Source organism: Penicillium odoratum, assembly GCF_028828045.1.
Source record: "Penicillium odoratum strain IBT 22623 chromosome Unknown utg000005l_segment0_segment0, whole genome shotgun sequence".
Classification (NCBI taxonomy): Eukaryota; Fungi; Ascomycota; class Eurotiomycetes; order Eurotiales; family Aspergillaceae; genus Penicillium; species Penicillium odoratum.
The window spans coordinates 3261569-3285405 of NW_026643147.1; the positions used below are offsets into that span (position 1 = coordinate 3261569).

Here is a 23837-nt window from a genome sequence, read left to right on the forward strand (position 1 = left end):
ATAGAAGGGATGGGGAGAAGAGAAGAAGGAGGAAGGAGGGGTGCAGAGAAAAGTGGGAGAAAAAAAATGAGAGCGAGAGTGGGGACTTTGTGTGCCCCGCTCCTGAGTTTGTGTGCGTTTCCAGATTTTAATGCTCAGCCCTTGGGAGTAACCAAGTTCAATTCAATTTTAGTTTCCAGTTTTTTATCCCTCTGACCAGACTCAATTTTTCTATATGATTCATAATAGCCTTTAATCGTGAGTAGAAATCAATTCTATAGGAAAGTGTTGACTCAACCTCATTATCCGAGAGCATCCGTGGTTACAGCTTGTTACTCACAAAGTAAAAGCTAGCTCAAACCCTTCTAAATTTGCCGCTCCCGACACTGCTTACAGTAATCAAATCCCAATGAAAGTATAAATTACTGTAAAAAAATACAAGAAAAACAAGAAAGAATTTGCATTTCACCTTTAGCCCCGCTATCTCACCGCCTGCGCGGGGTGGTGGGCTGTAGTGGATTAATAATACATATATTAACCCACAAGTACGTTACAGGGTAATCTATCTCAGACAGGGCTAGCTTGGTCATATGGTCAAAATTCTTATGCCCAACGATGAAAAATCTTCTGACATTCCTATCCAATCAGCAGAGCATCCCCATGATTATGTAATCAGAGCTACCAAGCTCGGGAGGTATATCCATGGATGCCACAATCAAGCTACATACCTCGGGAAATCTCGAATACGAATGAATCAAGCTTAGCTTTCATGTACATAAAAATAATCAAAAAGGTCCTTTCAAGGCTGTAGGTATCAAACGCAAGGGTATTATTACAACAAAAGAAAATGCAACATGGCAACAAGTGCCTAAAAGAAAAGAAAGCCAGTAAAAACAAAATGAAAAGAGTACACTCCCTAGGTCAAAGGTACACCCATGGTCGATCAGGTTCCCAGAATCGTCCCATACGCATCTTCTACCTCCTTGGCGATCTCCAATAAAGTCACAATAATGATTTGGTGCGTAACATTGGGCAGCTTATCACGCTGCAACCCGATCCACTCCAACGGGGGCGTTGCCTCTCCCATGTCCCGCAGCTGTGGCGTTTCAATAACCGGCGGCTCCAACGGGGTATATGTGTACTTGGACTGTGGCACATTCACCACGGCAGTGATCTTTTCTTGTTGCTCCGCCCCTTCGCCGCCACCTTCGGTACTGCTGCCAGGGCCACCAGTAATCCGCACCGCAGACGGAGCGAGCGGCTTACCAAGCCGCGAGGCAAGGGCGCGCAAGTGCGACTCCCACATGTCACGGATGAAACTGATGCGCGAGTAGTTCCAGCCTACATCGACTTTGCCTTCGAAAGAACTGTGGAAAATGTATTCGATTTCCCGAGACCCTGGTACTTGCCAGGTCTCCATACCCGCCACCAGTCGGGGTACCTTGAGAATGGTGCCACCACGAGACCCGGCAGCTCGTTGCGCGATTTCGTCCACAGAGAGCTCTTCCAGTTGGGCGGAGCTGGGTCGGCTGATTCCAGAAAGTGCCACGCGCAGCTGACCAAGCGTCAAGCCCAGTGCGCTGTGGATTTTGTCAGACTCCAGTGAGACGGAGAAGCGGGCTTGGGCGTCGTAGGCCTCTAACTTGAAGATCTGATTGTCAAAGAAGGAGCTGGGGAAGGCGCCGAGATTGATGTGGCGGATACTAACTACTACACCAGTATGCAGTTGAATCGGCGTCCTCTCTGAATCGTCATCCTTTTTGATCAATTCTTTTGCGCGTGGTTCTATTTGACTAGGAGCCGCAGAGGATTTGCGACGAAGATAACGCTCAATCTCCCGCAGAGATGCCTCGTACGCGCTTTGCTTATCTTGGACTAGCCTCTGCCAGGCCTGATAGAGCGCGAGGGCTTGAGATGCTGTCAAGGCTGTGCAGAACACCTGGACCTCATCGCCTTCCAGGATACTGAAGAGTCGTTGACTCTGTTCACCAGAGGGTTCCCGAACGTTATACATCAAAAAGTCAAACATAGCGATATGGGCAACCAGGAAAGGTTGATAGTCGAAGGAAACTTTCGCTTGGAGATGATGGAAAGCGACAGAGGCTTGAATGAGAGGTGTCTGTCCGGCCTCACGGGACTCTGGCCATTGGATAGATGTGCGAACTTTAAGCTTCCGCATTTCGACTACGCCGCTCATCCGGCCCTTGCTTTCGATGCCAATGGAGTCGAAGTTGATACACAGGCTTTGCTCGTTATCCGAGGTCTTATTGGAGGAGATCCACAGATTATCGATGGCAAACTGCGCCTTACCCAGGGTTGATCCCAGATCTAGCTGGATCTCCAGCTTCTCGATAGCAATTGTCGTGTTCCAGGGGAACGCTGATGCCGCAGCCACCTTCTGGTAACGCTGAACAATGTAGGCCTGAGCCTCTGGTTCATGCGGTTCTTCCGGCTGCAGAGTTGAGCCGGAGCTAGGCTCATCATCCGATGGAAGCCAAATTTCTTGGAACAACAGAGAATCTTGCACCTGTTTGGCATTGAGTATCACCTTCATGGGGCTCACTTTGAGAATGGCCGACACGCCGCTCCTTCGGCCAAGGTGCTTGCTGTTCATCAAAGATAGCACCATGGACTGAACTTTGAAGCTCGCCGTAGACTCGTTAGAATACACATGCTTCACCGAGGCCTCTAAATTGTTGAATGCCACAGACAGAGCTAGGAAACGGCCCTGCTCGTTGGATAGAATTGTGTTGACCGTTACATAGACGCTCTCAAACCGTGTCGTTGCTGCCACTCTGGCAATCGGCTGACAGCTAAGACTGAATTCTTGTTTGCAGAACAACAATCCGAGGTTGACCTTGCACCGCCCAAGAATGGAACTTGGATCCGGTGCACTGAACTGGGGCTCTTGCATGAGCTTTTGAGGCTGTAGCATTGTTGCGGCGGATGGACGTCGTGGTCTACTCTGCTGATCTTTCTCGCCCATGATTTCCTTCACCGTAGCAGTCATTTGCTTGATCAGGGGCACAAGCGTCGGGTACAAGACGTTAGTGGATGGGTCGACCTTCAACTCTGCATTCAGCGCTGGATCGTCGGTTCCGTTATCCTCGAAATGAACTTTGAAAGCCACCCCCGGCGCTTGCAAAGTCGCCGTTGTTGCAGAATCTCCTGGTACGTATTCGCCATATTTCGCGTCAGAGAGTCGGACACCCTTCATGTTGGCGGCCATCAAAGTCTGGGGATCTTGACTTTGTTTTCCTTGTAGCGAAACTGTAGCACCGGCGAAATCGACATCCACAACAACAGATCGAAGTCGCCTGTTCCCAAAGAGACTCTGGCTTCGTTGTCCGTTCTCCGGATCAGGAGATGGCTTCGTAGCCCAAGCAGCCTTGCCCTCCCGCAAAGCCTCCGTTGCGGATGCGATGGAGTTCCGGATCATATTGCCTGGGATGATAAACTCGGATGTCGCACGAATGTCGAGCGATTTGCCGGCTGCCTGGAACACAAGCCAGAGTTCTTTCCCCATAGAATGATAGGCGACATTAAACACTAGCTGAGGCATGAGTGCGGAGTTCAGCGACCGTTTTTTCCGATCTGCACGGATTGGAACCATCTGGAGTTGCATGTTCTCAATCCGAAGCCTGGCTGCGTTCTTCTTCTTATTGGACAGCTCGATTTGCTGAATTGAGAAGACGAGGTCCTCGGGTTGGCGACCAGTGCGACCAGAGAGAGGAGATGACATGTTCCATGCTACCTGGATATCCCGGAAGTGCAACGAAAATAGTGCATTGAGGAATACCTGCGTAGCAGCATCGTCATTTACCTGAATCTTGGGAACGTCAGTGTGTGTGTCACTTGTTTCCTTCTGGTGGCGGCGCCGGAGTCTGCGTAGGCGTTTGGCTTCGTGGGACAGATCCAATGTCTTTATACGCTCCTGTGTGTAAATGGCAATATCCACAACCAAGGCAGCTGTCTCAGCAAAGAGCTCAATGTCGAATTTATCGCTTGTGAAATGGTAGGCTCGCATAACTTCACCGTTTTCACGAACAGTTGAGGTTCCAAGAAGTTTGACAGCTAAATTGAAACCGCCATAAGATCTGGCCTTGGTCCTCTCTAGACGCCGCAGCAGGAAGCTGATTTGCGAAGCATCAATGTTGAACTCTGGATACTCCATGGAATAACCTCGATCCAGGCCATTCTGGATGCTCATCTGCATCGTTCCAAGACTAAACACCATTTCTGCTTTGTAGTCCTTTCCATTCAAACCAGGCGCAACAGCATGTATCTCAAACCCAGCCATTGTAAGCCGAGATTTGTATAGAATCGTAGTCTCGTCAGAGGTAGATTTCGGTTTTGCATTTGCCTTTTCTAACGAAAGGGCATCGCCCAGGTGAGATTGAAGGACGTCCAAGTTTTGTTTGAGGTCCTCCAGCAGATGGGCTACATCAGGTCCTGTCAGAACACCCAAGAGACTTCGAACGGCACTGGCCTCAAGACGAATTAGTTCAATGGTCAAGTCAACCTCCAGCTCCTTACGGGGAGATGATAGATTTGCAAGGATCCGGCCGTTGGTTGGAGGGATATCCAGCTTTGATAGCGCCCTTGACTTGGCGCCTTCACCTGACAGGAACACATGAGAATTCTGCTTGACATCAAAGTCGACCTCGATCTGTGACGATTGTGTAGGCATTACCGACATGCGGGCTACGTCGCCAGAAATGACATATGTGAGGGACGGAAGGAGGCTGAATCTCAGCTGATAGTCATCCAAAAACATGGCCACATTGATGCGGTTGTGGGTGGGCTTTTTAGAAGCCGGAGGAATTTCAACTTCAGGCGTTGCAGGCTTTGGAAGTTTGCAATTGTCACCAAGCTGTCGGATGTATTTAACTTCATCCTCAATCACACGATCTGCCACATGCGCAAGACTGACAGGATCCTCTTTTATCTCAAAACGAAGTTTTCTGCATGACGCAGCTACCCTCCAATCGTTCTGACACTCTTTCTCGTCTTCATCAGAGACAAGTGAGAAATAAAAGTAAGGATCTGCAATTCTGGACAGCACGAGCGATCCAGAATGACTCAAGAGTTCGGATGAGCATGCATCCGCACTAAACAAAAGAGCGAGATTTTCTTTGCGCGTCATCTTGGTACCGTGTGAGCTGTGAACAATGGAACTCCGTAGAGCCTTGGAGACCAGAGCAAGCTTTACATTGATACCATCCAGGGTAATAGACCCGAAATCCGTGCCTAAGACAATCTGCAACTCTGTTGACTCTGTTTCCCCATCGCTGGGCGAGGGTTGAACTGGCTTGGACTCAAGTGTGACTGTTGACATGACTTTCATAATGCCCTCAACAAGATCCAGAATCTCCCATCGTAAATGAAGAGCAGAGGATGAAGAGTATGCCTGTGTGGTGATGAGTTTCTTGAGCTTCATCGCACCACCCTCTTGAACTATGTGTTCAGGCACAAGCGTCGTCACTGTCGACAGGTCTTCGACAATAAAATCATTTCCTCTTGGGCCAGGGTCTAAAGAGAACCGGAATGTCTTCACTGTGCAAGAGATGGACATCGAGGGCTTGCTAGTGGCCTTTTGCGGTTCGGGACTTAACCAGATTTTGCGCATAACATAACTCTTTTCAACATGTGCTAGGTCCCATGCCCGCCACTGGTCGAAACCAGTAAAGACAGTGGACCTAGCGTTGGTGGGCAATGGAAGATTGTCGGCAAGACATTTACGTTCCAGCTCACGCCGCTGATGCACTGGAAGATTCTTGTAGATATTCCGGATGCGAGAGATGATTTTCCAAGAGTCATGTTGGCGCAAATGGCTTGATGCAACCCGAAGAACATAGGAAATGCGTGCAAGGAAGATTGGGTCCGGGATGTCGGTGGCTGACCGCGTTACAAAATAGATGAGATACTGCAGGCGCTGTGTACTCGCATTTGAGACATGTTGGAAGGCCGATGCAACAGAGTCGAACATAGTCGTGGCTCGGCCGACAAGGAATGCCAATCGTTCGACAGATTTAGCGGACGTAACAGTGTTGAAGGTTCGCATCTGCAAATTTGAGCGAATATCAGGGGACGTCACAAGCCAGAAATTCATATCACTCAGGTTGCAGTTAAAAATGGCCTTTTCCTGGAAGGAGTCTGTTCGACTGCCTTCAACAGAAACCGATAGATGATCCGCCGCCGCATGCACAGTAATGCCTTGTTTGAGACCCTCAAGAAGGTCACCCTTTTGCCGTTGAACACGTCTTTGAAACTCGGCTCGCAGGTGGTAAACTTCAATGCTGTATTCATCGCGAAGCTCGATGTATTTATTGTTCGGAGATTCCGAAACATCTACTAGCCTCAATTGGATAGAAGGAATACGGAGAGCAACAGCAAGTGCTTTCTTCGGCTGGCTCATAGACTTGTCATAGCCTACAATATCGGAGATGACGTCTTTTTGAAGAGCATCAATGATCTGGACCGGATGTTTTGGCTCCAGTCCATCCAGCAAGGCAGACAGACTGAACAGAAATCTCGGGGTGCAAAAGCCTCTGATGCCCAGAGGTAGATCCAACGCCAGGTTGGTGTATGTGGTTTGGTCATCCTCAAAAGTCAAGAACATGGAACGAGGGGTCGGGTATGTATCTTCTTCATTGTCGCCACGCTCGTAGCTGGTTGTTGACGGTAGCTCAGATGTGTCCAAAGAAAGCTTGTAATACGAAAATCGCGGTAATATCCAAGGGTTTGTATCTCTGATTGCTGCTGGAGAATACGAGGTTGCTCTGGGAGTGGAAAAGCCATAGCTGTCACTATCCTTGGCTCGACTGGCATGCATAGTGCTCCAGCTACCATCACGGAGAGGCGCGACAGGCCGACGTAATGACTCTGAGCTTGAGTCTGACGCGGTACGTTGTAAATGATTGTCTTGAGCTTTTCTACTTTTGAGGCTTGATGTTTCAGAGTGAACAAGAAAGCTTCTGGCACTCCCAGCAAGATGAGTTCCTGAGAACCCTCTGTACGACGAGGTGTTTGCGGAGCCAAAACTCTGATGCATAGGCTCAGGCATCGAGGGTATAGCGATTGTTGGAACCGAAAGACCATCGCCGTGAGGGACAGATGAAATCGGACCAATCTCTTCCCAGTCAAAGAGTAGCCACTGTGCTCGATGTGTTCGCTGATCATGTACCTGGATATGATTCTGTTGCAAGCGTCTGCTTTCGGTGATGTCCTGTTTCCGAAGTGCCATCTTGAATCCTATCGTCACCTGAATAATGCCGAGAGGATCTACCCTCTTTTCAGACGACCGGAAAGCCTTTGCTGCCGACTGACGATCGACTGCAGCAATAGTCAAGTCAGGCATCCACAAATTCATACGCTTTGAAAACTTAGTGTTTGCCCAGTCGTTGAAGTTGATTGTCAGTGGCTTAGAACCAAGGACGAGAGCTGTTTGATCCAATAAGACAGTGACATGGATAGAGCTAATCTTCGCTCTCAAAAAGGTCACGTCATGAAGAATAGGCGGAAATAGTGGATGCAAGGAGTTTTCCTCATTGTCAAACGAAAAATCAAAGCTTTTGACACTGGAGGCCAAACAAGCCAGAAACTCCGCAGAGCATTCACCTATAATCTTACCCACTTCAAAATCCCAATTGCACACGTAGGTTGGCTCTGCGGGAGGCAATCCGAAAAGGCGATGGCCGTAGACTGAAACTCCGTCAATGAAAAGCTGGGTTTCAGATACCGATGTCGAGCCATCTTCCTGTGTAGACTGTAGATCCATCTTGAGTGGACTAATTGATAATTGCATGTCCATGTAGTAGTTGGTGAATCGCAAATCGGCCTCAAGGGAAGCAGCGCGAAGTCGTGTGCATTGCAAGTGGTCGTAAATGTTTTCAGGGAGTAGAGCACAAGGACTGTCCACAGTGATATGGACCAAGACATCCATGTCATTTGATCTTCGGTGTGGGTTAATACCTGTGGGATTCGTGGGCGGTTCATCTGCGTAGGCCAGCTCTTGGTATTCTTCTAGGGTCTTGAAATGCATCTCGTCGCCAAAATAATTCTCCTTGATAGCCATGAAGCTCTTGACCAAGAAACCATAGAGGTAACATCGCGGCGAAGCACCATCAATGTTAAGTACCAGAGTATCTGTGAATTCTGGGGACGTTGAAAGGAAGTACGTATAAGCGCCATCAATAAGCAGGCTATCCAGTGTTGCCATTGAAGTTCCTGGCAAGAAGGCATGGTGTGTATCCCATGCAGGAATCAAGTGATCCACACCTCCGTCTTGGAGATTAACCTTGAATTCCACTGTATTCTGTTCAGGTTGATATTTGTTCAAGGGGATCATGACATTCGACGTCAAGTGTTTGCCCTTGATGACAATGAATCGATTGTCTTCACGATCAGAGGGGTTGCTGATGATGTTTCGGTCGTTCACATTGACCAGTAGCTCGAGTTTCGAGAAGCTAAGGTCGATATTGTAAATGAATGGAACATATGTGTAATATTCGGATGGTGGCCCAGATGCCCAATCGCTCACGAGATCAGTTAAGAGAAAAATGTGATCTCGCAAGAGGAAGAGCTCCATTCCATCACTTTCAACGATAAACTTCCACGACCGTAGGCTGTTCCAGCAGAGGGGATTAGACAAGTCGCAAGTGACAAACTGTCGTGGACACTGCCATAGTAGCCCATGATTTACGCTGGATGTCAGCTTGGAGTCACGCAATTCAAGAGCAAGCTCATTTCGATACCCTGCGCTTGTTGCTGCCATGTCCATGGTATAGGTGATGGTAGACTCAGGACCCACGCGAAGAGAGAGCCACCCAAAAGGACGAATATCGGGGCCAATATGGCCCTTTTCGCCTTCTTTGGGGCGTGATTTGCCTTTCTCGCTTTGCTTCTTCGGTTTGGTCCCTCCAACGGTATCTGCACGGCCTTTCCATTGCCAGTCCTTCGACTGTTCTCGGGTGGGAATACGGAGTATAAGCTCATCGCTGATTTCAATACGCAACTTGAATGAAGTGCCTTGTCTCAACTCGCCGGCTTTTAGTGGCTCTGCAGATTCTGCACTCCGATAAAAATTGGGGAAGAAAACATTTTGCAGGCCAATCCGCTCTCTGTCAGCCCAGGGTCCGTAGTTGATCATTCCACCGTCTATCTTAAGATCAATTCCCCATTGTGGAGGAGGGGCATGGTTGATGTTTGTGTCCATTTCCTGGGCGAATACCATATGTTCGGGCCTGACACGCCCAGGAATATCCCAGAAATAAGTCAAGTCCAGGCTTGTACCGTCAAGAATAGTGGAAAATCGAGCATACTCGACTGAGTTCCATTTTTCATGATCATCCTCGCTATCCTCGTCCAGATATCGGGAAAGCCCAGCCCAGCGAATATCCGGAAAATCCGCTTGACTTCTAGGCATATTGGCAGCTTTCTTTCCCAAACTGAACGACTCCACTGAGGTTTGGAAGTAAGGAACAAGGTCTCGAATGCTGTGCCATATCTTGCGTCTCTGAAACCGATAGCTGAAATAATTCCCTAGCTTCGCCTTTGGAGTAGGTTCTGCATCTTCTTCGGTGCTCAATACCTTAGCGGTAGCCAGTTGTGTCTGTTTGAAGTCGGGATTAGGCCGCATCTGGATCACTGGGTGTTTCAGCCGAAAGGAAAAGAGCTGTCGGTACAAATCTAAGGGACCCGCCTTGCAAGCAGCAATTTTTCCCGTTGCACCATCAAAGGTAGTTGTCAAGACAGAGCGGGTATTTTCATTTCCCATCACAATCGCCCCTTTGGTGCAGTCAAGTTTTACTGGCAAGAGCTCAAGCAAATTCGACACCGGCTCCGAGAGTCCAGCATTTGGAATATTAGAGTTTTGATACTCCAGATTTTCCCCCGTGTTTCGATCACAGACTCCGTCGAAGCTTTCCTTGTTACCACGCCCAGACTCCATTGAGAACGTTGTGTCGGTCCGCTCTGGCCGTGCGACAGATTGGGGGTGTCCAATGTTTTCGTCATCGTTCCACCCGTCTGTGTATCCGAAGCCAGCAAGAATACTATCGTAGGCCGGGGTTCGGTTGTATATGAACCATTCCAAGCCGTAGACTTTTATTGAAATTCGACAGGGAAGCTCAATTGTTTTCTCGGTTCCACCTTGTTCTCCGAGGTCGGCTTTTCTGTTACTGGCGCCCGGCGCAGAACCATTTCCTCCGTTCCCCGATGTGCCATGGCTACTTGCTTCCTCTTGAACGTCGGAAAGGTCGGTGCGTGCCACCGGGCGTTTCCAGTACCTCCATGTTATGAACCCCCCATGGATGAAGATCGTCTCGTTCACGCCATGATATCGAATGCCCTTGAAGAATATTCTGCCACCCAATAATGAGATCTGTAGCGCATTGATATCGACATAGACTCTGTAGTAGTGCCAGGTGTAGGCTCGTATTGCGTAGGATAGAAGGGTCGCGAATAGCCGATTGAAGTAGAGCAGGAAGAACAAAACACTATGACGTTAGTGACATTTCAATCTCAAAAATGCAAAAGGATACTCACAGAATACAGCAGACTATAAGCTCCAGGAGAAAAAACCTAGGCCTCAATTAGTTAAAACAATACTCGTGTCAGAGTTCCATATCCAACGGACCAATTGAAGCTTGGGTCCGGCGTCAGATAAGAAGCCGTCAAGCTTGTAGTGGCCATTTCTCCGTAAAGCCAGATGGCGTGAGCATTGTCAGCGAGACAAGTTGACTCGCAAGTGACGAGCCCAATAAATGAGCTTTATCATTCCAGGATCCAAGGAAATGTTCGTGAGCGTGGAAGTCGCGCCTATTGGAAATGCGGGATTGTTTTAATCTTAAGGCGGTGTCACGAGAAATGATCGTCATCGGTACACCTCCTGTCCACATTTTACTCGAGCTCTCCCTGTGCGCGCAGAGTCCACCATGTCTTACGCCTTTGACGATTTTACGAAATGACTTATTGTATTTAGAATCGCGGTCACTACTATCCGCGTTTGTCATACTCGTCCCTGGCCATGAAGACCACCGCCGGCGGAGGAACAGGCTCCAGCCTAGCTCAAGCGATCATCATTGTCACCGGTGTCTCAGCTCTAGTAGCGTCACTACTCTCTATTGTGTGAGTAGATACCTTCAGGAGCTGTCTTGTATGATTTACTACGAAGCTAACGTCTCAACGTCGTGTGCAGGTCGATATGGTTCCAAATGTACGAGTTCCAGCCACGATTAGACCTCCGATAGCTACTTACTCACGTTATCACAGGAAAAACTATCGAAAGCCATTGCTACAGAGATATGTCGTTCGTATTCTTTTGATGTGAGTATTGCCTCCCAATGCCTTCCACCTCGGAAGGCTCAGGGGTCCTGAACAGCGATGCTAATCGAGATAAGGGTGCCAATCTTCGCGGCAGCATCTTGGACGAGCATTGTATCCCTGATTGCAGCCCAGTTTCTTGATCCTATCCGTGATATTTATGAGGTATATCGTCCATCCTAGGTTAGGGTGAAGTTATGCTGTTATGCTGACGGGTGACTGATAGGCGTTTACCATCTACACGTTCTTCCAGCTGCTCATCAACTTCCTCGGGGGTGAACGAGCGGTAATCATTATGGCCCACGGCCGTCCACCGGTCTCGCATGCTTGGCCGCTCAATCACTTCTTGCCAAAGGTCGATATCTCGGATCCTCATACCTTCCTGGCTGTCAAGCGTGGCATCCTGCAATATGCCTGGTTGAAGCCCATTCTAGCTCTGGCATCAATTATTATGAAAGCTACTGATACATACCATGAGGGATATTTGGATATCGGATCAGGGTATCTGTGGACCGGCCTTGTATACAACGCCAGCGTCACCCTCAGTCTGTATTCTCTGGCGATGTTCTGGGTATGTTTACACGATGACCTCTTGCCATTCCGCCCTGTTCCCAAATTTCTCTGTGTTAAGCTCATCATCTTTGCGTCATACTGGCAAGGGTTCTTCTTGTCGATTCTGCAATGGCTCGGGGCTCTTGGGAATGGTGTTGCAGGGTACACCCCGGACAACCTTGCCGCAGCGATTCAGGACAGTCTGCTCTGTTTTGAGATGCCTTTCTTTGCCATAGCGCACTGGTATGCTTTCTCATGGCATGACTATGCCGACCCAAGCATCTCAGCTGCTCGAATGCCAGTGAAATATGCACTTCGAGACGCATTCGGTCCTCTTGATCTAATCGAGGATACGAAGATGACGCTCCGTGGGGACAACTATGAATACCGGCTTTTCGACTCAGGTGACAACATCATCGCACATGAGGAGTCAGAATCACGAGTTAAGCGAGTCATGGATGGAATGCGGTATGAACGTGGAGGAAAAGCAAAATACTGGATACCGAAGCCAGGTGAAGCTAGCAAGCCTGGGGAGGCGGACAGTCGCACCCCACTTCTTGCCGGCAGTGGCTCCAGTGCTCGTCGCAACGAGAGAGGCAGTCGTAGCTCTGCCGATCGATTCCGATCCCATAGTGAGATTGAAATTACGTTAGACGATGATGATGAACATTTGTTCACCAATGCGCGGGCGCTGGAATTTGGAGACTGGAATGTAAGTCACTACCGACTCCATGTCGTTGCACCAGAGACTAATTGGACTGCTGACAGTACCCCGTCATCACCGCCAACGAAGTCCCCCAGGATCAACGGCTACCGAGAACCAGGAGCTATCAAAGCTCCAATCAATCCAGTGAGCGGCAGATTAAAAAGTCCCGCACGCACCGGAAAGGCCGAGCGTCGGGCAGCGACAGCAGGCAAGATCCCAATTCCTCCAGTAAAAGCTCCCGTGGGTCAGGTCCCTTGCAGCGCAACGCCAGCTCCACAAGCTCCCACCAGTCACATCGCAGCCAGCTTGTCGACCTCGTGGTGGAAAACCATGAAGCTGAGGAAGAAGAACGAGCTCAGGTACAACGGGAAACCGGCTCTGCCTGGGTGGCTGAAACCCGAGAAACCCGACACTTTGAGTAAGTTTACTGATTGATTGGGCTAGAAAGTATCATTGGATTGACCTTGTTGACCCTGCTTTAAATTTTCCAGGAGACCAACCGGAGAACCAATCGAAGAAGAGACTGAACCCGAAGCCCAGACCCAGGAAACCCAAGCCGAGCCGGTCCATGATCAAGCTGCCACGCGATGGGCCTACAGTGCTCTGGAAGATGACAATGATGTGTGGGGCAAATAATTCTTCTTTCATATTTTCGATTCGTTCCAAGTCTTTCAGCTCAAGCCTACGCACGGTGTCGTAGTTTATCCCGCAGTCTATTTCCGGAACACGTGTATAAGCACTAGTGCCATGAACCGAACCAATAGATAGTCTATATTGCGCATGTCCCTGAAATGATGAAATAACACGGCCGAATATGTCTGTTTAGGCGCCCGAGATGTGATTGCCCCACTTTTATACATAACAAAGCAATGTCAAGTCAACGAATTAGACGTACTCTGCACTGGAATATCGGGCATCCAGGAACAAATTCTTCAGCTTCAAGCCCTATTTAGGAGCCGCATTAGGCTATGGGATCTGTGCCTGACAGCTGAAATCCAGAAAATATGTAAGTGGTCTTATGAAACCAATCATACTAATTTCTAGGGCTTCGAGGGCTTCGAGGGCTTCGCTTGCCGACTGTATGCTAGCTGTATACTATGCTACACAGGTACTTCTGCAGCCACCAGTGGCAAACCAAGACTGTCAAGTCAGTAGTTGTTAAGGAAAATTAATCTGACCGCTGCACCCTAGAATTGAACATTCGAAGCGATCATCCTAGAGGAATAAAGACTGAACGTGGCCACTAAAAACAGAAAGCGGGTATACCTAGCACACCAGGCCATAACCCATTTTCTGTCTATAGACTTTCAGGTGAAAGCAGACCCTTGAGAACTCTCTGTATTTTTCAAAAAGAAATTCATCAACTCTATACTCCGTAGTACTCCATAGATTTTATGAAGTTGCGAGCGAACCTTACTGAAATGGAGTACTTGAATTGGGGAGGTTGGGTATATGTATACGAAACATTAAAGCAACCAATTATACTCGGTATTCGACAAATCCTATGAGATACGAGAAAGCCAACTCAGCATATCCATACGCGCCCGAAGGTGTGATACCGTAGATACCCCACTCTTCTACATGAACAGCTGATAAGCACAAAGTTGTGATAATCTCCACTCAAACGGGCGAATAGGATCTTCATACTTGATTCCGCTAAGACGATCCCAACCCGTCTTCTTATGTACGTTAAAGCATGTCAGGATGAGTTTCTCTGTCCGGTATAGCTCCGGGCCTTAGCGGCACACTCTCTCACTCAGGGACGAGTCAAAGCAAGTGGCGCACGGGCACTAGAGGATGCCCATGGACGGTTGTCATACGAGTTTTGACTCTTTGTTTTTGAGTCGATTGGTTTCTTCTTTTCTTAGTTTCTTCTCTACGAGTCCTTCCTTTGTATCCCCGTCCACTCCCTTTTACCCACCTTCAGGAAAGGTGATGGATTAGCTTCAATCAAGCGCTGGTCGCCATGACAGCTTTTGAGCAAGCGGGGTCGCTATTCACCGGTTGGATAGGGTCCTGCTGGTCAATTTTGTCACCAAGTGAGAAGGGCCAGGATCTCCCAGTGGGGAATCAAGGTAAGCACTTCGGATTCATCAGGTGTCTCGACTATTTTAACATTTTATCTCGTTGAATCTACAGTTAAGCGGGAGATGCAGGTTTGCCATACTCAACCGCATCTTGTGCCCCCTATGAAGTTGAGAGTGTACGATGATCTCCCCAATCCGCGAATTTATCACACTCGGAGCTCGCACTCCTTGTCGTCGTGGCTGGGGGAGAGTCGGAACCTGGCTTCACGGGCTTCCACCCGGGCGAGTGTCACTACATCTCGCAAGAGACATCCAAGCGGGTTGACAATCAGTGCCCCGTCGGACTTTCGTCGAGTTGAATCTTTCCATCAGCCTGTTACCACCATCTACCAACCTCTTGACCTGATTATTCATCGGTCGGGTAACCGACTGTCAGATCTACCCTCGTTTGATTCATTTCAGTTGGATGACAATTGTTTACTTCCGACGCTGGCAGTGCCGCCCCAAGCTTTCTCGCAGCAGAGTATCCGCCACCAACGATGTCTATCAACTGCCTCCGTATTTACCGTGTCTCGAAAGCCTGTTGGCTCAGGGGATCGTCGCTCTCTCGGAAACATGGATTTGACAATCGAAACGAAGTCCCCGAAGCCTGTTCACAGTGCAAGTTCTTTGGTGCCACATTTCTCCATCGTCACTCCAGTTCAAGTCAAGCCAAGTGAAGTACCGTTCCAAAAGCCAATTCTAGGACATAGCAGAGCACACTCGGAAGAGAGCAAGCTTACGCTGGATACCGATATCCTGTCCGACCACTCCAGCGACACCCAGACACCACGAGCAGTGCAAGAACTTCCCCAGACTCCAGTCACATGGAGGGATCCAGAGAACTCAACAGACCAGTACTCACCAATGGATTCTTCATTCCTCAGAGACTCTCCCTCAGCATCCAGCTCCAGCACATTCCCATCTCGGCTATCTTCACTCCGCCGCCCCTCGTTCACGCCAAGCGACTATCGCAAGACCATCGCCTCAGTCCCTCTTCCCGACCGCGTCTCCCAATGGCTTTCCCGAGAGAAAGGCCCCCCACCCAACTCAATCTCCCACGATGGCGAGAACGAATTTGAATGGGAACGAACTCGCACGTTGAGTGGTACCACTGTCGGATCAACCATCACAACCATTACTGGTGGGGCCAAAGCACAACCGTCCAACTTCTCCGTTTCCAGCTCATTTACTGGTAGCTCTACTCCGCGAGCATCCCTGCACAAGCCCTCTATAAACAGAGAAAAGGAGATAGAATCCTACCACCCCACCATCTACGAAGGTCGGCCGCAGCATCGTGCGTTCTCGTCGCGCCATGCTGAGCCCGTTATACTCCAAGAAGCTGCTATCGGTGTAGCTTTCTGATTATTGTGGCACTTAGCCCTTAGCCTTGCTTCCCAGGATATCGGGGTCCTTACGGATACAGGGCCTAGCAGGCCTTTCCTATCTCTTTTCTCTATTTACTTGCTCTTTTATTGAATACCCCATGCCGAAATACCCTTTCATTGCGATTCTTGTTCAATGCTTTACTTTTTGGGGGAGATAATAATGAGTTTGTGGGTGTTCCCTTGTGAATCGGTGGATTGATTTGAAAATGATTCCTGTCTTTCGACGTGATATACTCAAGTTACTAGTTAGCTCAACCTCTTGAAGTCTTTCACCAGTATAAAGGAGTGCTTTTCACTTCCAGATTTTCCTTTTTTCTATAAATGATGATCAACTCAGCCTTGATTATTGCTAACCGGTGAAGTGGATGAAGCATTCTTCGTTAGTCAGACCCAAGGAAACCTCGAATTCTCCGACATCTGAGTTGAGCTAGTTGTTTACATGACGACATGAATGGCACGCAATATCCACTGGATGCGTCTTTTTACTCCTGACTCACTGATCATGGAGGGATTATCCCTTGAGACATCAAAACACCATGTGGTGAGATCAAAAGTACGTAGATCGCGAACGCTCACATTCAACTCTTGTTCCATTTGGTTCGCGACAGTTTAAGGTTTTACACTGTTGTCATGAGCGGGAAATCGACTTTTATTTCCGGTCTCAAGGTTTGCCAACATTCCTGTGCTCTGGCGCCACCGAATCCCTTGTTTTATCAGGACTTTTTCCAGCTGACGTCAATCGAGTCAATGGAAAATAAGCCTCACCATCTACAGATATCTTTCTCAAGGGAATTCAGGGTGTTTCAGCTCAAATTATGTAAAATTAAATACGCGATTAATTCTACTCTAATGCTCCCAAGTCAGAAACCACCAGTACAATAATGTGGTACATAGATGCCAGATTGTAAAAGGACAGACCAAATGCAAAACAAAAGCAGAGACAGGAACGTTGACTAGTCGTGTACAAAGACGCCTCAACTAAGCAATATAGTAACAGCTCACAGGTCCGACTTGACCGCAAAAGAAGTCTTCTCAAAAGACTTCTCTGACTCCCCCTCGCCCTCGGAGTCAACAGGTGAAATCACCTGAATAACCTTTCCGTCTTCGAAAATCCTCGCGACATCCTCCAGAGACCGTCCTTGCGTTTCTGGGAAGAGGAAGTATACCACACCCAGGAACACAACCAGGCAACCAATATAGATGGTGAAGTATTTCCAGCGCAGGACAGAAAACGCTACTGGGTTGACGTACTGATTGAAGAAGCATGCCAGCGAATCGGTAGTCAGGGTTATAGCAAGACCCTTGGCGCGAAGTTGAAATGGAAGGATCTCGGCTGGGTAGGCGATGAATAGAGGCATATATGCAAAGTCGTATGCGGCGCAGAAGAGGAACAGCATGGGGATAACCGCGATACCGGCTTCGATGATGTGCAGCTCGGAGAACAAACCCGTCATGACAGTTGATGCGGATAGGAAGATCATCATTAGTGTTGTGGCGCTGAGCCAGAGAACACGGCGACCGTATCGGTCTGAGGTGCTGGCTCCGCCAACGGCGAAGATCAGATTCCAGACTTGAAGACTGATGTTCACTGCTGCTTGGTGAGCGGCATTTTTAATTCCCACTGAAGCCAAAATGGGAGGGAGATAGTAAGAGGTGACACCTGCGAGGATGAGGATTAGCGATTGATGCCATGGTTCAACTCCATTCAAGTAACGTACCGTTTCCAGTCCATTCTTGCATAAATCCCATAAGGATACAGATTGACAAACGATGAACATCTCCTCGAGACTTGAGGAAAGCACTCCAGCCGGAACAAGACTTCAGATCCGCTTCAGCATTGATACTGCTGCAGATCTGATCGTATTCCTCCTGAACAAGCGCACTGCTCAGATCTCCGTTTCCATGGTATCGCACAAGCATGGCTCTCGCTTCGCCCTTCCGGTCCTTGGAAACCAGCCACCTAGGACTCTCGGGAATGATGCAGAGTCCCGCTAACTGGAAGATGGGATACAGACATTGTAGCATACATGGAACCCGCCATGACCAGCTGTTCTGGATACCCAGTGTAGCAAACGCGATGCCAGCAGCAGTGATCGACCCACAAAACCAGATTGCGTTATAAAGACCGGTAAGGACTGCTCGTTGGCGGGGATGGGCTGCTTCGGCGATGAGCAACGGTGCAGCTGTTTGTGAAAACCCGACGCCTGCTCCGGTGACGACACGGGCACCGAAGAATACCCAGGGATGTTTGACTGCCACCTGGATGATCGAAGCAAGAATGACAAGTGTGGCACCGATAGCAACACAAGGACGACGGCCTAGTCTGTCGGCAACGTATGAGGCAGGAATAAAGGCTAAAAAGGAACCTAGCGAAACAGCGGCGATGATGAGACCTTCTGCGTTGGTACTGAAACCCTTCAAAAAAGCAGCAACTATATTTTTTTCCAACTCATTAGCACTCAACATAATGCCTTCACTGCCCATTGACACTCACATTCAGGTAAGACAAGCAAACTATTGATCTGACTAGCATTATACCCTGATGTAGCTGAAGCAGCCAACATCAACGCAATGCCCAAGTTCAATCTCCGTAAACCTCTATCCGTATCAGCCATGATGGATAGAATGAAAATAGTATAAAATATTGAATTCAACGAACCATTTAGAGCTCCTACCTCCACTTTATCTACCAAAAATGACGGAGCTTTTATCGGATAATTCCCGACAGCTCTACATTCCTGACAGCTTCGCGTGCGCAGATCCCTCCAACCAGGGCTGAAATTTTTCACCACTTTGAACCTGGAATGCTGGCAGGGGGGGAACATTTAACAGAGCGAATCGCCAAGTGAGCTTTTTACATTGATGCCATACAAAATGGTCCGGGGTCGTCTGATATGCAAGGACTGTCCAAGCTCCCAGGCTATTTGTATCAGGAATTTAGTAACGTCGAGCTGACAAGGCCAATCAGATCAAGGCTTAGGATAATATGATCAGAGGATTAGGGTGTCTACTCAGCTGATCATTGGAGAGGATCCCAAGGGGTTGGTTTCCGGGGACTTTTGTTACTTTTTTCGGCTCTAGCGGTTATTTCGGTTGGATTGAAGCTTATGTGGGGGTGAGCTGATGATCTGCTGGTCTTGGTGTGCGCGTTTAGTTGGCTCCTTGAGGCTCTTGGGTTGTACTCCTTAGAGATTTGCATTGACTTGTGTTATCACCCTGGATAGACTAAGTTTTTGATTGGTGGAAGATGTGTAAGTTCACTTCTTGGTAACGTATGAATCTCATAGGCTTGTGGATCCGTGGGACTGAATCATCTTGGAGTATTTGAAGATGTAATAATATTCAAGCCCAAGACCATGAATCATTAGACAAACTATGAATCGCTGTGAAAATGCATGACCAACGCCATCAAAATGCACGGACGAAATGAGACGAAAAGTGAGGAAGGGGGAAACTGTGCATGAAACCCAAGAGATTCATGTATGCACATTCCCGTAATTTGCAAAGCTCATTGATCGTAGGACAGTATAAACCGTAGAATCCGCAACGCCTCTAGAATAGAATGATCCAGAACTACCGGTACCAAAATGAAAGAAGAAACATGCCCTCAGACGTTGTCATCATCGTAAACGAACTTGATATCCTTGATTCGTTGACGGTTATTGGCCACAAACTCGTCGTCACCCTTGGGGCGCTGTGAGCTCGTATTGGCAGTCAACATGCTCTGGAGGCTAATGCAGACGCTCTCGGCAGTCTGCACTGGGGACCAACCCGAACGGCTCAGCAGATCGAGGCAGATGATACCATTGCTGTAAATGTGGGGGTGAATGGGGATGGTGCGGGGAGTGCCGGAGCTGGATGGAAGCGCAATAAATTGGACCTCCGGGGGCTCTGCAAAGAGAAACCAGAACATTAGTTTGAACACTCTTTCAAACATGCGATTCGCGTGGACCATGCACAAGTAACTTCACTTACCGATGGGATAGCTGGCAGAGAAGTGCAGCCGGAGGCGATGGGTCTGGTCTTTGTATAGTGGGTTGTCGTCTAAAACCTTGATGTCCATCTCCCAGACTTCAAGGCTGTCGGATTTGACAATGGTAATCCCAGGTGCGTTGTGCGTTTGCATCTACCAGCCCAAGAAGTATTAGACATGCCCTTCGAATTTCCAAATTTTCTAGTATAAGTGAGATCCGAGTCGAATGCGCGGAACATATAGCGGGAAAGGTGTCCATCATGCAATCATGGAAAAGGGAGTAAGTACCTTAAGAAGCTCCTAGAAGAAACAAAATCGTTAGCCAGAAGACCTCCTAGCCAAGAAACCGGAAACAAATAATTATTTTTGGGGTTTCAAGAGAACATACTTTGCTCAGACGCTTGTTCGCGAAAGTACGCGACATGGTTGCGAGCTTGGAGAGCTTGGCGCGAGAGGTGGTAGATCAAAAATCCGGGAAGAAGAAGGCCAAACGAGACGGCAATAGGCAAAAGCCCGGACGTCCCAGATTTAAGACAGAACCTTGGCGTGGTATCGAGACAAGTGACGCGAAGAAAAAGAAGCCGAAAAAGTGAAGTGATAGCAATGATCTGGTGATGCAGGCGGGGAAAGATAAGATTGTAATTGCACGTGACTGTGGAGCTGACATCAGATACAATGACCAGACTCATCTCAAGTTGTTTGCCAAAAGAAACATGACCTGAGTAAAACCAGAACAATCTGGAGAGTCAAAAACAAAAGTCATGATGTGATTCATCTCTAAAGCGGTAAGGAATTTGAGCCATGATGTAAAGATGTAAACAAGATGATTTTCGAAACAACCCACTCATTGGAGGTGCGTGGAAAGATAACGCGAAAGACAAAGATAATCATTTCTGTGGATAGTGGAGAGGTGTGGATGCGGTCTAACCGCTTCAGGAACTCTGCACGCACCTTTGCTGGAACTATACGCACCTGTCTAGCCTGCTTACATGATCTTCTGCGTCTAACTAAACATACCTGCGCTGTTCTTGTTCAAATAAGAGATAATCGTGTTCCTGGGGAATTAGCTAATGTTAAGCTGTAGCATAATCATAAATTCTTGTCTCTTCCTTCGACTTAGTTACTTATAAATTTGGAGAGCCCTGCTAAATCTTCTGAGTAGGATGCTGAGACTAGGTATGAGACTGGGTAGGTATAGCGAAATATGTGGCAGAAAGCCTCTAAGTCATTTACAAAGCTGGCTATGATGAAAAATCAAAATCAACATCATGTAAGCAGTCTAAGTGCATTACATGTAGACTGCATTGAATATGGGGAATCAAGTAACTATATCCAGATCCAGGCAAAGTACAGACATGAAAAGGCATCGAGTAAGATGTAAGCAGGAAAAATAAATGAAAGCCATGACAATACATTGCCTTAATGAGAAGCTTTTTCGCGTGCTTCCCGCTCAACCTTCTCACGCTCCTCATTATCCTTGGCCTCGCGAACCTTGGCCAAGACAACTTCACGGAAGATAGCCCCACGGGCAATCTTGCCAAGACTGTGCTTCTTGGTGTGGCCGGGGGATGCATCCCCGTTTGAGCCTGGAGTGGCGTCGCTTTGCTCGGCCATGGCGACCGGGCTAGGAATATCGTCTTCGTCTTCGTCCTCGTCGTGCACCTTGAGAGCTTCGATACGGTTGGCAAGCTTGACGATCTCGATACCACGGCGGAGACGAGCTTTCGCAATGTAGGCACGGATCTCGGGCAGCAGATCGCGGTCGCTGGCAGTTTTTCCGGTCAACCATTCGTGCTTGAGGGCTTCTTCGGATGTCACGCGCTTGCTGGGGTCAGCCTGAAGCATGGTCATTATGAAATCCTTGGCATCCTGGGACACATCTTTCCAGTAGCGTTCGTGGAAGATGATCCGGCCTGTGCGACATTCTTCGATGAGGTCGCTCAGGTTCTCGGCGCGGAAGGGTGAGTAACCACACAGCAGGGTGTAAGTAATCACACCCAAAGACCACATGTCAACAGCCTTTCCGTGGCCTTGCTTAAGCATAACCTCGGGTGCGGCGTAGCCGAAGGAGCCCGCCATGCTAGTCAGAACTTCCGATGGGTTGTCTAGCATCTTGGCAATACCGAAATCTGCCAGGACTAGCTCAGAGTCGGCAGAACGGGTTAGATAGAGGAGGTTCTCAGGTTTCAAGTCTATCATCTGTTAATTCCACTGCCAGTTCCAAAGTTTTTGGCTAGACTCACCACGGTGGACAATGTTTCGCTTGTGCAGGTAATCGACAGCATCAAGCACCTGTCGAATGGTCTGCGAAGCATCCTTCTCTGTGAACTTGCCATACTCGCAAATCCGATCGAACAGCTCACCACCAGTGGCCAGTTGTGTCACGATGTAGAATTTGTCCTGAGTCGTCATTAGATCCTATAATTCTCCACATTGGAAGGTGCACACGGACCTTAGACTCGAACCAGTCCACGAATGAAACAATATGAGGATGTGAGAGCTTCTGAAGCATCTTCAGCTCGTCGTAGACCATTTCCTCGTTTCCCCGGACATTTTTCTTCAAGATGATCTTGACTGCGACCTTCTTTCCGTCGTGAGCTTCAGCCTCACGGACAATACCGTAGGTGCCAGCACCAAGGGTCCGTCCGAACTTGTACAGAGACCTGAAAAGTTAGCAGGTGGTATTTTGTTAGTGGCGCAGGGGGCATACTTTTTCTCATAGCTCTCTGGCTGCCCGGACAGCTTGTTGAACATATTTGCGACTAAAGTAAAACAACATTAGCAAACCGCCTCATCATCCAGCCACAGGTGGATCAACTGGCGATAAACAACCAGCTGCAACACGACTCGAACAGGGGATATGCATTGACCAGACCATAGCGCCAGAGGGTGAACAGGGCCAGAACGGAGTCGGCCAGATAACATGTGGCATAAAGCAAGAGCATTGAAAGAGACATGACTGATTTGTTGAAGTTCAAGGTACCCTGAGGCCATTCAAATGTGACCCGCTCAAACAACAAAGCGCGACCGGGGGCCCGGATGCACCGTATGGTCCAGGAGCAACGTCTACTGAATTGACTCACAACTCATGATGTGGAGCAGGGGCTACAGGTACCCTTGAAGACTGAAAGTGGTATGCGATGCTAGGGACCCGGTCAGGTAGCAAAAGCGGGCTGGTAAACCCCGCAGCGGAGGAGAGGGCGGGGCGAGAAGAGGATTGGTATAGGGCGACGTAAAGATTTCAAAAATCCAGGAGGTGTGGAGGATTCGGTTAACTCGGAGGAATCTAAAAATTGTAAGTTTTAGCAATCGAACGAGAAAAAAAGCAATCTCATTAGCCTAAGGGACAAGGCGGGGCGTGAGTGGGCTCATGCCACGAGTCACGACTCTCTCGCGCGAAAATCAGGGGAAACACGGAGATCTTTACCGTTCCAGGGACTGTCGCAGACTCGAAAAAGATTGAGCAAGAGAAAATCTTGGGACCTTGGAAAAATGAGCAGGAAAGCGAAGTTATTTTAAGGGGAAAAGGGATCAAGAGTTCTAGACGCGCGATAACGATTTGGGGCTGTAGGGTTTAGTGGATCCTTGGCGTGCGTGCACCGCCACTGTTGATCTCCGTATAATTGTCCTAAGGTTGCTGCCTTACGGACAGAACATTTTGGGAATCCAACTTTTACCTGCAACAAAGCATAAGAGCGTATCAATTTGGCTTCACGATACAGCAAGCCTTGAGAGACGTGTGCACAGCTCTGCAGCCAACAGCAGGTGAATTGGGCAATTCGCCGCCAAGGCATAACAGTAGGGGACAGTCCAATCCAATCAATGTACACATCTGCAGGAAGTAATCA

At 48.5% G+C, this 23837-nt stretch overlaps 6 protein-coding genes across 6 annotated transcripts; 2 read left to right on the top strand and 4 right to left on the bottom strand.

Moving 5' to 3' along the window:
* Window positions 1-922: 922 nt before the first annotated feature.
* Window positions 923-10674, bottom strand: N7520_006762 (uncharacterized protein; the record flags this gene model as incomplete). Its single annotated transcript, XM_057140696.1, has 3 exons — window positions 923-10478; window positions 10528-10563; window positions 10619-10674. 3 exons carry the CDS (start codon window positions 10672-10674, stop codon window positions 923-925), a joined length of 9648 nt encoding a protein of 3215 aa, XP_056994702.1.
* Window positions 10675-11008: 334 nt separating this feature from the next.
* On the top strand, window positions 11009-13198 carry N7520_006763 (OSTA/TMEM184 family protein; the record flags this gene model as incomplete). Its single annotated transcript, XM_057140697.1, has 7 exons — window positions 11009-11109; window positions 11180-11197; window positions 11254-11307; window positions 11382-11469; window positions 11531-12568; window positions 12625-12980; window positions 13054-13198. The coding sequence occupies 7 exons, from the start codon at window positions 11009-11011 to the stop codon at window positions 13196-13198; spliced, it is 1800 nt and encodes a 599-aa protein (XP_056994703.1).
* Window positions 13199-14528: 1330 nt separating this feature from the next.
* N7520_006764 (uncharacterized protein) lies at window positions 14529-15993 on the top strand (the record flags this gene model as incomplete). Its single annotated transcript, XM_057140698.1, has 2 exons — window positions 14529-14637; window positions 14702-15993. 2 exons carry the CDS (start codon window positions 14529-14531, stop codon window positions 15991-15993), a joined length of 1401 nt encoding a protein of 466 aa, XP_056994704.1.
* Window positions 15994-17014: 1021 nt separating this feature from the next.
* N7520_006765 (uncharacterized protein) lies at window positions 17015-18631 on the bottom strand (the record flags this gene model as incomplete). The annotated part of the gene is made up of 3 exons (XM_057140699.1): window positions 17015-17676; window positions 17735-18448; window positions 18511-18631. 3 exons carry the CDS (start codon window positions 18629-18631, stop codon window positions 17015-17017), a joined length of 1497 nt encoding a protein of 498 aa, XP_056994705.1.
* A 992-nt stretch (window positions 18632-19623) lies between these two features.
* On the bottom strand, window positions 19624-20413 carry N7520_006766 (ubiquitin-conjugating enzyme E2; the record flags this gene model as incomplete). Its single annotated transcript, XM_057140700.1, has 4 exons — window positions 19624-19907; window positions 19992-20142; window positions 20278-20289; window positions 20378-20413. 4 exons carry the CDS (start codon window positions 20411-20413, stop codon window positions 19624-19626), a joined length of 483 nt encoding a protein of 160 aa, XP_056994706.1.
* A 995-nt stretch (window positions 20414-21408) lies between these two features.
* On the bottom strand, window positions 21409-22743 carry N7520_006767 (serine/threonine-protein kinase; the record flags this gene model as incomplete). The annotated part of the gene is made up of 4 exons (XM_057140701.1): window positions 21409-22181; window positions 22233-22389; window positions 22442-22652; window positions 22700-22743. 4 exons carry the CDS (start codon window positions 22741-22743, stop codon window positions 21409-21411), a joined length of 1185 nt encoding a protein of 394 aa, XP_056994707.1.
* Between the last annotated feature and the right edge of the window lie 1094 nt (window positions 22744-23837).